Genomic DNA, 14,276 nt, shown 5'->3' on the forward strand with positions numbered 1-14,276 from the left:
GCATCATTACTCTCTACAGAGGAGCTGTAATTCTCAATGCCTCTGTTCTTGTGTAAAGTACTGCGGTTTATGTTGTGCTACCTGAAGAAAACGCAAACACTGTGTCTGCCATTGTACAAGTAACACAAAGATACTACCCAACCTGAAGATCTTATAAGCTATGCCTGTTAAGTCTTAATCAGTTTATTCTTGCTTTGAACATAAATATCAGGTTAATAATAAAATCCTCCAGTTTTCTATGCCAGTTTTAGTCTCAGATAGGAACTGTTCCTGAACAACAAGGCTGCAAACCCTTTGTGCTCTTTGCAGCAGCACTGGTGTCTTCTGCCCTTTTTTTTTATTTGTCATGTGAGCATATTCCTTCTTTTCCCATCATGTTTGGGTTTCTTCTAAGGACTGTAATTACCCAAGTAGACACCTCAGTCTTCACTGGCTGAGAAATTTAAGGAGTGGGATACACAGAAACTGTGAAGTGAAACCCACCAAAAGCAATGTCCCTTCTTGCAGTGCTATGGATGAGGCACTCCGAGTGGAGCAGAGCTTTGAAAAATGAAAGGAAGTGTACCTATTCTTTTCTGCTGCTAGAGGACACTATCTCTGCTAAGTTGAGGTCAGGGTGCATAACAGAGTTTGTACAAGAGAGGTGGCAATGAGGTGCTCGTGGAAGAGTAACTTCAAAATGCAGAGCCGATACTTGATAGACTGGTCAAGCTGCATAGGGGAAATTTTCCCTATGCAGGGATGTATTTGCATAGATTGTTAGGTTTCTGTAGCGTACTTGAAATGGGAAGGAGAGCTCCATGTCAGGACTCTAGTACTTGAGTTGCTTCCCTGCTTTCTTCATTCCTAGAAATAAGGTGGTTTTGTCCCAAGGAGCTCTTCTATCCAACTTAACATAGGAGCTTTTGGGAAATAAGTGGTTTTCTTTGCTTTGTAAATAGGGCAGCACTGATAGTGAACTGTACGAGTCTCATTCCAAGAGAAGAAAAATCCTTGTGAGATAAGCACAGATGAACCTGAGAACTGTGGGTTTATCATCTACTTGCTGTAGGAAGCAACAGAACCATTTAGGGGCCAGTTACCCCAAGATGGGTTGGGGATACTTGTATTTGTTTCCAGGCTCTAAACTAAGAGGCAGCTTGTCTGTAGTGGGCCAGGATCTTACGTTTTTGGCTGAGGCAAGGAAAAATAATAACCATTTTCACCAGAAATCTCTCTGAGAGTCTCCAGCATTATCCTATACCCTAGGTGGATAAGGAGTATTGTGCTCTTCCTCTGTGCATACCATAATCACAGCTTGCTCCTGAAGAGACAATCAAACAATTCACTCTGGAAAGCATGATGACACTTAATTACAGATTGAGCAAGACCAGTTATGGTTCTTTGTGGCCTAATTTGCTCCTCCCATCAAGCCGCCAATACCTCAAGGCTGAGCCTGTTGCACCCAGCAAATGTTTGTTGCTCTTGTTGCTATGCTCCAAAGCCCTTCCCATTCTAGGTGATGGGCAAGTGCAATCTTCTTTTTCCTGAAAATGCCAAAGGAAAAAGAAAAATCTCTTGCAAACGAACCACTGTTGTTTTTTTTCTTGAACCTCATTCTAGTCTGGTCAGCATTCAAGTGTGGAAATGTGTGGTGCTGTGGTTAAAACAAGGGATGTGAGTCATGAGTCCTGAACTTGTAAATACCTTTTTCTTTTTCCCCTGAAGCTGCTGCATAACCTTGGGTGGATGACATGACCTGACAGTGGCTCTCCTTACTTCCTTCACTCTGGGAGCCTCCTCCATAAAATCTGTCAGAAAAGAGGAAGGCAGTAAATCATGCATTGTGAGTGCAGGTTTAGATTATGATATTTCTCTCAAGTTTGAGTGGGATTTGGTCTGATGTGACTGTACTTTGAGATCAGTACTGAATAGAAAGTATGTCCGATAGACCTTAACTTTGATTATGCCTAGTGTTATCCTTTTCAGTTTCCTTTGCCACTTCAGCTTTTTTAGGACTCAGAATCAACAGGCTTTGTTATGGATCTGCACTGTGTGTTACTTCAGCCACAACCTCAGCAAGGTCCAAGACATGTGATGTTTTGTGCATTCCAATCTTGTGACACTGGCCATTCTTTCAAGAGTTGTTTGTAGCCTATTGCTGTGTTTTCCTGCTAAGGCAGGCCTGGAAACAACATGTAGCTCCCTACTGAATGGACCATGATACAAATTGTTTGAATAGCCCTATCTTCAATGCTGGGATGGATTCTCTGTGTCACTTTCCTTGTGTGACAAAGCTGGAAAAGTGGTATTGGGCATGTGAGAGTTTGTTCCTCATAGGACTTATTCTCAAGACCCTTCACCAGCTTTTCCCTTCTTTGTACCCTCTCCAGCATCTCAATGTCTTTCTTATACTGCAGTGTCCCAAAGACAGTACTCAAGGTGTGGTCTCACCAGTGCTGAGTACAGCGGGACAATCACTTCTCTTGTCCTGCTGGCCACACTATTCCTGATGCAGGCCAGGATGCCATTGCCCTTCTTGGCCACCTGGGCACATTGCTGGCTCATGTTCATGGTCCTTTTCTGCCAGGCAGCTTTCCAGCCACTCTTCCCTAAGCCTGCAGTGTTGCATGAGGTTGTTGTGACCCAAGTGCAGGACTTGGCACATGGCCTTATGGAAGCTCGTGATTTGCCTCAGCCCATCAATCCAGCCTATCCAGATCCTTCTGAAGAGGCTTCCTACCTTCAAGCAGATCAACACTCCCACCTAACTTGGTGTTATCTGCAAGCTTACTGAGGGTGCACTCAATCCCTTCATCCAGATCACTGATAAAGATATTAAACAGGAGTGGCCCCAACACTGAGCCTTGGGGAACACCACTTGTGACCAGGTGCCAAGTGGATTTAGCGCCATTCGCCACCACCCTCTGGGCCTGGCCATCCAGCCAGTGTTTGATCTAACAGAGTGTATGCCTGTCCAAGCCTTGGGCAAGCAGTTTGTTCATGAGAATGCTGTGGGAAACAGTATTGAAGGCTTTACTGAAGTCCAGGTAAACAACATCCACAGCCTTTCTTTCATGCACCAAGCAGGTCACCTTGTCATAGAAGGAGATCAGGTTTGTTAAGCAGGACCTGCCCTTCATGAAACCATGTTAACTGTGCCTAATCATCTGGTTGTCCTGTAAATGGTCTGTAATGGCACTTAAGATGACTTGTTCCATGACCTTCCCTAGCACTGAAGTCAGACTGACAGGTCTGCATCTTCCTGGATCCTCCTTTTGTCCCTTCTTTTAGATGGGCATTACATTTGCCAATCTCCAGTTCACTAGGACCACCCTGGTTAGCCATGACTGCTGATAAATTATGAAGACTGGCTTGGTGAGCCCATCTGCCAACTCCTTCAACACTCTCAGGTGTAACCGACCAGGCCTCATAGACTTATGTATGTCTAGGTGGTGCAGCAGGTCACTAGCCATTTACTCTTGGATTATGGTGGTCCTATTACACAGAATCACAGAATCCCAGAACGTTAGGGATTGGAAGGGACCTCAAAAGCTCATCCAGTCCAATCCCCCTGCTGGAGCAGGAACACCCAGATGAGGTTACACAGGAAGGTGTCCAGGCGGGGTTTGAATGTCTGCAGAGAAGGAGACTCCACAACCTCTCTGGGCAGCCTGGGCCATGCTCTGTCACCCTCACTGAGAAGAAGTTTCTTCTCCAATTTCAGTGGAACCTCCTGTGTTCCAGTTTGTGTCCGTTACCCCTTGTCTTATCATTGTTTGTCACCGAGAAGAGCCTGGCTCCATCCTCGTGACACTCACCCTTTAAATATTTATAAACGTGAATGAGGTCTCCCCTCAGTCTCCTCTTCTGCAAACTAAAGAGACCCAGCTCCCTCAGCCGCTCCTCATAAGGGAGATGCTCCACTCCCTTGATCATCTTTGTAGCCCTACGCTGGACTCTCTCCAGCAGTTCCCTGTCCTTCTTGAACTGAGGGGCCCAGAACTGAACGCAATATTCCAGATGCAGTCTCAAATTCTCTCTTATTCTGTTCCCCATCCCTGTCTTCCAGCTCAAGGGGCTGGGTATCTAGCAAAAAACTATTTCTGCTATTAAAGACTGAGGCAAAGAAGGCATTAAGTACCTCAGCCTTTTCCTCATCCTTAGTCACTGTCTTTCCCCCAGCATCCAATAAAAGAAGATTCTCCTTAGTCCTCTGTTGTTAATGTATTTATAAAAACATTTTTTATTGGTTTTTATGACCATAGCCAGATTGAGTTCTAGTTGGGCTTCTAATTTTCTCCCTGCATAGCTTCACTGTGCCTTTGTAGTCCAAGTGGCCTGCTCCTTTTTCCAAAAGCCATAAACTCTCCTTTTGTTCTTGAGTTCTGGCCAAAGCTCTCCATTTAGCCACAACTATCTTCCACCTTGCCATCCCATCTTTTGGGACATGGGGATGGCCTGTTCCTTTGCCTTTAAGACTTCCTTCTTGAACAGTGCTCAGCCTTCCTGGACTCCTTTGCCCTTCAGGACAGCCTCCCAGGGGACTCTGCCGATCAGTCTCCTGAACAGGCTAAAGTCTGCCCTACAGAAGTCCAAGGTGGTGGTTCTGCTACACCCCTCTGATTCTCTGAGAATCAAAAAATCTAGTATTTCATAATCACTATGCTCATGATGGCCTCCAACCATTACATCTCCTACAAGTCTTTCTCTGTTAACAAGCAGTAGGTCCAGGAAGGCACGCTCTCTAGTTGGCTCCTTCACCAGCTGTATCAGGAAATTATTTTCCATACGCCCCAAGAACCTCTGGGACTGCTTCCTTTCTGCTGTATTGTATTCCCAGCACACATCTCGGAAGTTGAAATCCCCCACAAGAACAAGAAGTAGTGATTGTGAAATCTCTCCCAGCTCTTTATGGAGTATCTAATCAGCCTCATCTTCCTGATTGAATGATCTGTAACAAACTCCCACCACGATATCTGCCTTGTTGGCCTTCCCCTTGTTTCTCACCCATACCATACACATTCAACCTTATCATCATCTTTATTAAGTGTTAGACGTTCATATCTCCCCCCGATATAGAGGGCCACGCCACTGCCTCTTCTTCCTCGCCTATGCCTTCTGAAAAGTTGGTAGCCATCAATTGCAGCACTCCAGTCATGTGAGTAGTCCCACCATGTTTCCATGATGGCAACTATATCATAGTTCTCTTGCTACACAGTGGCCTGTTTGTTGCCCGTACTGTGTGCATTGGTATAGATGCACTTCAGCTGTGCTAATGATCCTGCTGCCTTTTTGGAGGGAGGAGTCCTAATTCCCACCAAGACCATGCTCAGATGCTTCCATAGTTGTCAGCCTATCAACTCTTGTGTCTATGCTGCCACATGGATCACCATCCCTCCACCTTTACTGAGACGGTCAACTGTACGACCTTACTACCATACTGTCCCACAGGTACCAGCATGCTGCTCCCAGACTCCTTGTTAGCCAGCCCAGTTTTATCCTCAACCCCCTTCAAGTCTAATTTAAAGACCTTTCAACGAGCTCTTCTAGCTCCTGCCTTGGGAACCTTTTCCCCCTTGGAGACAGGCATTTCCTGTCTGTTGCCAGCAGGCTTGGTATCTTGTAAAGCAGCCCATGGTCAAAGATCTGGTCGTAGCCAGTTTCCTGGGCTGAGCTATTCCTCCTTCAGATTCCTTAGTATTGGCTGGCTTCTCCAGGGTTAAGTTGGAAGTAACTGACTTCTCTTCAGTGTATTCCTGCACTGGTCTTCCAACTAATTGAATAGACTGCTCCCAGAGGACCCATCCCTGGTTTCGAGCAGTGTCATGCACAGCTGGGACTGTGAAATGGGGAGCAGTGTCTGCAGATGTGCATGTTCTGGGAACCTGTCAATACTTGATTGTATTCAACTCTCAGCATTCTGATTAAAGAAGCTACAGTAGACTGGGATACTGCAAAATGGTTCCTATCTGTATTGTAATTCTCTGGTAGTTCTGGACACCATTTTCCAGATGACTTATTGTTTTGGCTAAAACCTGCTATTTTAGATGGTCTGTACACATTTTTGCATGCTAGTGGAATTAGCTGAAGTGGAAAAAATACCTTTGAAAAAGTCTTTATCTTTTCAATTATTGTTTTGAAACAACTTTTCCACCTGAAATTCAAAAAAAAGTTGTTTTGAATTGAAAAACATAAAATTTTCAGGGCCAAGTGAAACTTACTTTGACATATTTCTTCTACCTGAAAAATGAAGGCTTTTGGTTGTTGTTGACTTTCCCTTGGCCAGGAAGTGAACCAAAAGGTGGCTTTTATTGCCACTGTTACGTGTGGTGCATGCCATGGGCCTGTTTGTGAGTTTGCCCTGGCAACCCCCCTTGACCCCTGGGGGATCCCTTGGATCTCTTTCCTCCCTTCCCCACCCCATAAATCCTACTTTCTCAGTTATGTGGCTCTTATAGCCAGGATGTCTGAGGGCATACTGAACTTCTGAATAATTTCTTCTCTCGGCCCCTTTACAGAGCAAAACTGGTCCCCCTTGGCCTTTGTGAGAGGGGCTCAGGCATCTTGGCTCTTGCCTGGGCTTTCCAGGCAATGATGTGGGCCATGTCTTGGCTAAGCCAACGGGTCTTACTCTGAATGTGTCGGTAGCCCAAGGCATTGCTCAGCTGTGTTTCACTGTCACCATGTGCTCTGCTTCCAGCCTGTATGCAGCCCTCTTCTTATTTGTCACACAGGCACCAGGGTTTGTGAAGCAGAGACTGGCTTTCTGTGCTGTGTCTCCCTGGTGCTGCCAGTAAGCCAGTGACTGGGGCTTGTGGGTGGTTTAGTTTGGTTGCTAAAAAGTAAGAGAAAATTTGCTTATAAGGGTCTTTGTGGACTGTGTGAAGGACCTGCATGTGACTCAGCTGCTTTTAAATATCCTATTCCTTCCTGGGTCAGGACATGGGTCCTGCTTAAAGCTGTGTTACCTCCCACATTTTAAAGCTCAGTCTAATTGCTTTTGCAGTGTGAAGCGAACCCAGTAGGTTACACTTCTTGGCAGCACCACCTCGCTCACGCTGTGCTGCTCCTGCTTGGATCATCCTTGTGCATTTGCATTCATCATTTTGTAATTTTCAATTTGACTTTGTGATGTACCTAAGGCCACAACAGGGACCTCACTGTTACAGTATGAGTGATTCACAATCCTCAGTGCAGTGATTTCCTTCCCCTCCAATAACTCCGTCACAGGAGGAGGGAGCAGAAGTGATGTGAGTTTACTTATAAAAAGACCAAATAATATATGGGGTAAAGAAAGAGCTGAACTGATTTTCATTTTTAAAAGCAGCCCTGAAGAAGATAATAAATAAATTCTCATTGTTCCACACTGCCACTTTATTGGACCATACTTTGTCCTCTCTTCAGTCAACCCCATTTTCTCGTATCTCTTCATAGTTTGGGGTTACCATAATTTTAGGCACCAATGCTGAGCTGCCAAAGAGATCCCCAGAAAATTGTTATTGACAAGAGAGGGCTTATTAAACTCAAAGATATTTAAAGTCAGGTTCTCATGTAAACAATTATTTATGTTGATGATATTTAATGTTTTTATTTGAGACCTAATAACTGAAAATGGCTTCATATAAAAATTAATTACAAGTTAATAAATTAATTGCTAATGATTAATGCAATGACCAAAGTATAATTAATGGCTATGATTAAAATTTAATTGTTAATATAATTTGAAGTTAATTATAAATTACGTATTTATTGACCTGAAAGCATGATCAGCTACCAAACTGGTGATATGGGAATCTCTGACATTTCCAATACTTTATTTTTCAACATGAAAATGGTATCTCAGTCTCAAATATAAAAGTTACTTGAATACACTTGAAAACCAGGCAAGCTTAGGTTTTACGTGAAGAACAGTTTCAGCAGCTCACTTATTTCTAGCCTGTATGCTGCAGGGTAATCAGTGCAATTCCAGGAAATCCGTGAAGGTTTTAATGAGCCATGACATGTTCAGTGCACAGTCAGCATGAAGCAGTGCAGTGTGAGGAAGCTTTTGGCAAAAGCTGATGCACATAGATCCTGGCTCCTGAGGAGCCAGCTGCTAATCCTGACACTTGCCCAGGGAACTCAAATAGTGGGAACTCTGTACTACCTCAGTTCAGCTCTCTATAAGATCACTGTATCCACAACCTACCTCATTCATAAATACCTTTGCTGAGCAAGTTTCCAATACTGTTGCTGTTTTAGGATACTCGGTGTAGGTGTTTCTCCTAGAACACTTTTTTTTCTCCAATTTTTCCAAGATTTTTTTGCTTTTGCAAGAGTCACTGATCTTAAAGGTATATATCCCATTGGTTTCTGGATGTGTGGATCAAAATCTTCTCTTAGCTAAAGTGATTCTGACCTTTTGTAGATGCTTGCTCTTGTAGTTTTGTAGGTAGCATAAAAACTTGTATCTGTTCTTTTGAATTTTAGAGCTCTACTTTTACACTGAACTATCAGTAGGTATTTAGGAAGGGAAGCTACGTGGCCATTACAAGTGAACCACATCCATTGCAAGCTGGCAGAGTCATCCCAGTAACATCCTTAAACAAAATTGGGGACAAAGGTGACTACTTATTTGAGCCCAAAGAATTTATGTTCAGGTTACAGATAAGGAGGAAGTTCTTTACTGAGAGGGTCGTCAGAAGCTGGAACAGGCTGCCCAGGGAGGTGGTGGAGTCACCATCCCTGGATGTATTTAAAGAGCGGGTAGATGAGGAACTTAAGGATATGGTTTAGGGGGTAGACAGGAGCGGTTGGACATGATGATCTCAGAGGGCTTTTCCAACCGAGCGATTCTGCGATTCTGTGATTCTATGTTCATTTTGGGTTTCAGCATCCTAAGTGTAATATTTTTGACTGGGAGCCAATTTATTTATTTATTTCTTTTAGTGATCCAGTGTTTTAGATTGCTATGCTCAAACTTTAAAGGGATGATTTTATTTTAATCCATTCTTAAATGTAAAGGCAAGTATCATATTCTTACGAAGTCGAAGACCAAGAAATTTCAGTAAACATTTAAGTGCAGCCAACTCTTCCTCAGTCAGAGACCTGTCTCTGCTAGTCAGAATTGCAGCACTGAGACTCCATAAGCAAAACCAAGAGTGAATGAAAACAAGCAAAATTTGTAACAGGAAGGATATCTTTTATTAGGTCAATTAATGCAGCTAAAAATAAGAAACAGACATACTTCTGTGGATGCAAACACTCTGGCATGCACAGAGATGAAACTGGATTTGATTTTTTGTTAAATAAACACCAATGCGTGCGTTAAAATGAACAGAAAAAAGGGATGGCTACTAGCAGATGGGGCAGGTTTTTGAAAATTCTTTTTGCCAAAGTGCTCTTAGGATCATGGGTGAAGAGACTTGCCCATGGCAGTCTTTGAATTGCCTGGGTAATTTTAACAGTTGTTCCTTTCCATTGAAAACTTGCTGAGTAGTAGCTAAACATTTTAGGGGAACAAGCGCTGGGGAATGATCTACTGAGAAATGAAAGTAGCCCAGAAACAAGATGTGGTGGTTTTTAAGAGGTTCCTCCCTTCCTCCCCCCTTAAACCACACACAAAAACACATCCTAGGTGGTCGAGGAGGCATTGCCTAGAAGCACAAAGTGCCTGAATTGCACATGTGATTGTTACACTGGGATAAAAGCTGGAGTCGGGACAAGGGCAGATCCCACAGCTTCAGTATTTGTACTCTTTGAAAAGCCAATTTGGCAAGCAGCATAACAAGAGCCTAACAAGTGGATGGACATATGGGGAGGCAAAATAATTGTGCATTAGGAAGACTGTGCAGATGTGAGCTGAAGTAAGGGCGTAACTCCATATGGCACATTGCTGACCTTCAGTTGGTGCCTGAATGACAGTACGCAGTGTGGGTCGCACCATCTGAGGGATGCTGTACTGGGAGCGGGGCTGAAACCAGACAGAACTGGCTTTACACAGATCATCTGCTTCCTAGAAAACAATAAAGCAGCTACGGACAGCTGTTGTGCCTGAGATCATCATGGTATTACTGGACCTTGCAACTCTTAACACCCTAAACACTTAGTGTATATCATGCTTTAGGGAAAAAAATACTGTTACCATTACTCAGATGGTGGTGGCTTTTAATCCCTGTTAATGCCCTGTGCAGAGAGAGCACAGGTGAGTGTGCAGGGTACCTAGTTTCTGTCCATCTTCTCTGGGGTGTAAAAGCCTTTATATGCCTTTGGTGAGGAAACTACTTCATCCTTTCAAGCACAGGCTATTAAGAATCCTGTGTTTAGAATGTTTATTTGAGAAACACAATGATTTTTTCTTCTATTAACTAACCCCAGAGGGATATACATATTTGGTAGAATAGCTGTGGTGCTGTGTTTTTAGGGAAATGTGATGAGTGGAGGGCTTAACACTTCAACCTATAAATCCTTTGATGTACTACACTTGATAAGTCTAAGCTATGACTTACGATATATTATCATTTGTTCCTTCCTTTCCCTTTTGTCTGTTAATCCTAACACCGGCTAAGAGTTCAGCTTCATTTTATCAATGGCTGCTTGAACTGCTCAGGAGGATTTGCTTCAGTATTCACCAGAAGTCTTTGATACATGAGATTGTAGGCTAACACCAATAATCTTTTGTGAGGAAGTGTCACAATACATACATCGATCATCCAAGCCTCTATCTGTCAGACTCTCCCAACGCAACCGTATTTTTTCATAACACAATGCGGCGCATGGCCTTTAAATTACCCATCTGTCTGACAAATCAGTGAGTGTGGCAGAAACTGGCAGCAGTTTGACGTCGCCTATCACTTTAACTGAAGTGAAAGTAATGCAAACAGATTTATGGGATCCCCTTTGATTATAGACCATGAATATATTTGGAATTGATGTTTGGGAGAGAGACATAACAGAGAAGCAGGAAAGGCTTGTATGCAAAAGCACTGGTATTGTGTTTGCAGCTTTGCATTTAATATGAGGGAGATTGTTCTTCATTTTTTCCCTCCGCATATGTTGCATCTCAACACCTCTGACTTTTTTTTTTCCTGAGTGATTATTTAGCTGTCATAAATTCATAATTTTATCAAGGTGGAGTTTTCTTAAATGTATTTGCTGTACAGCTATCATACATATCTGTGTGTTCACCACATAGCAATAAATATTGCTGAATTTCCAAGTGTGCTCTGAATACAATAAAGCCCAGCAGAATGCAAATGGCAGTTGCAAGCTGACAAGGATGGCTGCTCACTGCAGTGCTGGTGAGGACTTGAGTTCTCTGATGGAGAGAACTGACTTAGGGTTTTTCTGATCCAATGGTTTATCTTTGTGGCAGAAGTAACCAAGACCTTGGCTTTTGCCCTTTGATATCTCCCTGCAGAGGCTCTGACCCTAGAACAGTATTGCCTTAAACTTGGTTCATAGCCAAAGCCTGTTATAACAAGCCTGCTTTTTTAAAAAGGGGATATTGTCCTACTTATTGAGGCTGTTGTTTAAATGTAGTGGTGAATTTGTGATGGTGAAAGCCGGGGCTGAGAACTACGTAGTATGTCTCATGTACAGGCAACGACACACCCATTCAAACAGCTTTTGGCTGCAGCTGAGCTCTTGAAGCCCTGAGATGTCCAATCCAAGTAAGTGGCAGGGTGGTACCCTTTGGGCATTACTACATTTGTTGAATCATTTTCTGAGTTCTCTGGAGCTTACAGTAACTTCTCTTAATACTCTGCTTGGCTTTCTTCAGAGAAGCCATAGACTGAAGTTATTCCCTTATTTTTAAAGGAATAGTTTTCATGAATGAAGGTGCAGGTATTGGGAGTCACTCAACAAAATAGATAGTTGGGTTTCAGCTCTGATGTCTTTTACCTGGGTTCCAGGGGAATGTGTGATTTGTGGGGTTGCTGCAGGAACTCAGCCTATTCTCTTAACACCTTCATAGTTTCCTCATGCCAGGCAGTACTGAGCTAGCAGCTATCTGTCGCTGGTGTGGGTTCTTGTATTCCCTTGTTATCACAGCTATTGGTAGCTGTGATCATGATCTACAGCTGCTTAACTCTGAGAAAAGCTTTTCTAAATCTGGTGTCCTTCTCCAGAATTTTGCTTGGAGGATGTTGGCGTAACCTGGAGCTGAATTTGGTTTGTTGATTCCAGTATACAGCCTAAACATCTGCAGCTCTGTGGTCTTTCAAAACAATGGAGGGAAGAAGCCTTCTGGGGTAGATATTTTCTAAACAAACCAAATAGTTTTTTTTACTTTTCCCTCAGATAGCATATGCCTTGGAAAAAGAGAAACAGGTAACATTTTCCTCTGTGCTAAACTGTAGAGGCCATTTTCATTAGGATGATTACTACATGGAACAAAACAGGCCTGCTGCGCAAAGGAAAAGGTGCTGGTAAATGGACTTCATCACTGATGGGATGGGTACTTTCCAGGCCACACTTACTTATTTGGAAAACATATCCCAGCTCCTGTAAATGGGCTGTTGGCAGCACATTTCAGGCAGTTTTTATCTCCAGCCTTTGCACATGATGATGATGAGAGGCCTATATGACTTCCAGACTAAGGCTTCTGCCAAGCTTGTGGCAGCTGGGTTCTTGCATAAGCATCTCCTCCCACCTCCCTAGGTGAGGAGGCGGAGACAGTGATGCTGAGTGCTTCATCTCGTCACACAAGGTTGTGTCTGCAGGATTTCATGAGGTCTCTACAAAAATAGTGGTGCAGTTTGTAACAAAACTTACAGACCATGGGGAGGAATAAGTACAGCAGAGATCTTGGTGTCTGACTGATGTTGCCATGTAGGTTTGGAAGTGGCCAGGAGCCTCTGACTGCTCCTCACAGGGAAGGCTAGGTTGTCTTTAGGGTCTGTCTGTCTCTCTTTCTCTATGGAACTTGGTTAATGGGAACCTATGCAAAGCTTTGTTTTGGCTAAAGGAAACCCTGACATATTTGCATTTTGCCCCTAGCAGACCAGAACGTCCCCAGTGCTTGCTGTTTTTTCAAACTCAAGCTACTCCTGTTTTAAAATCTCCATCCACAGTTCTCCCACCAGGTCTTGCCTGCCTGCATCCCAAATCCATGCTGGAAACACACTCACTGGAAAGCCCTTTGTTCAAATTCCACACCTTGTTGGTGTTTGTGAGGGAAACCATATCTACATTTGAAACACAGAAGACAGATCTACTCTCCCAGTGTAGTGTTCAAAGCACGGACACCAGCTAGGCTAGCATCACAGTGAAAAGGAGAGCTCCGGATGGTGTCTTTGCTAAGGTTGTTCCTCTGGTATGATCCTGTCTCTGCTATGCGGTTTTTTTCAAGCCCAGTTTTGTTAGTCAGAGATCTCACCAAGGCAGGCATTACTTTGGTGGAGCTGTGGCTTTAGGCATGTTCTGCGTAGCTCTAGTAGCAGAGGGCACATGTGAGCAAAGTCACACTGGTGTCCCTTTTGGTTTAAACCAGTCCTAGGCTATTCTCTGTAGGTAGGAACTCTGAAAAGCAAGGAAAGCATTTGTTTCTAGTGCTGACCCTCAGTACAGCATGGTCTGAATGTCATGTCCAGGACCCAGTGAATGATACTGGATGGAGATCTCTAAGTGCAGCCTGGCCCCTCTGTTTATAGTACCTTTGGCTAGGTGCTGATAGTTAAAACACCTGCTTTTTTATGAATAATGGATTTTTCTTTACCTCTAGGGACGATGCATAAACTTCACTCGTGTGAAATCAGATGGAACCTCTGCCCCTTACAGCCCACCGCTGAAGCTGCCGCGGCGCGACAATGTTCCTCTCAACAACGCTCCAAGGAATCCTTCTCCTCCTGTGTCTCTGCAGCCCCCTTCCAGGCAGCCACCTCCTGGACCACCCCCCTCCCGAGCCCCCCCTGGACCTCCTCCTTCACGTCCACCCCCACAGCCTATGGCTTAGAGTGCAGCAAAACCCTGATTGACCAAACATGTCTCTTTGCTGAACACGGCATATTTATTGAGTATTGGTTTACAGTTAAAGATATCAGAATTTGTTGCTGGTCAGCAAAAAAAAAAAGAAGAAAAAGAATTGTCAAGTGTCAATTTTATATATATTTATACCACACGTGCTGAGTAAACGTTCAGTGGATAGATTCAGAGCTATGGGGTATAGAAACAAACCAAAATGATCATCTAGATACAGTAGCAGCTTTTGTATGTATACATTTATATACATATGGCATTCATCTGGCTTGGTACGTCAGATCATTCATTAATAACTTTACCCGGTACAAGTGCATCAGTTGTTTTGATAGCTG

General features: G+C 43.6%; 1 protein-coding gene across 1 annotated transcript in view; it reads left to right on the forward strand.

Annotated features, from left to right (window-relative positions):
• Positions 1–13,918, forward strand: part of LOC104537796 (anthrax toxin receptor 1-like) — a 59,888-nt gene extending 45,970 nt beyond the window's left edge. Inside the window, exon 18 of the mRNA XM_010180793.1 lies at positions 13,688–13,918. Within this exon, the coding sequence (XP_010179095.1) occupies positions 13,688–13,918 (231 nt within the window). The remainder of the gene's footprint in view (positions 1–13,687) is intronic.
• The last annotated feature ends 358 nt before the right edge of the window (positions 13,919–14,276 follow it).

The sequence above is a fragment of the Mesitornis unicolor genome, unplaced genomic scaffold (genome assembly GCF_000695765.1).
Source record: "Mesitornis unicolor isolate BGI_N332 unplaced genomic scaffold, ASM69576v1 scaffold543, whole genome shotgun sequence".
Lineage (NCBI taxonomy): Eukaryota > Metazoa > Chordata > Aves > Mesitornithiformes > Mesitornithidae > Mesitornis > Mesitornis unicolor.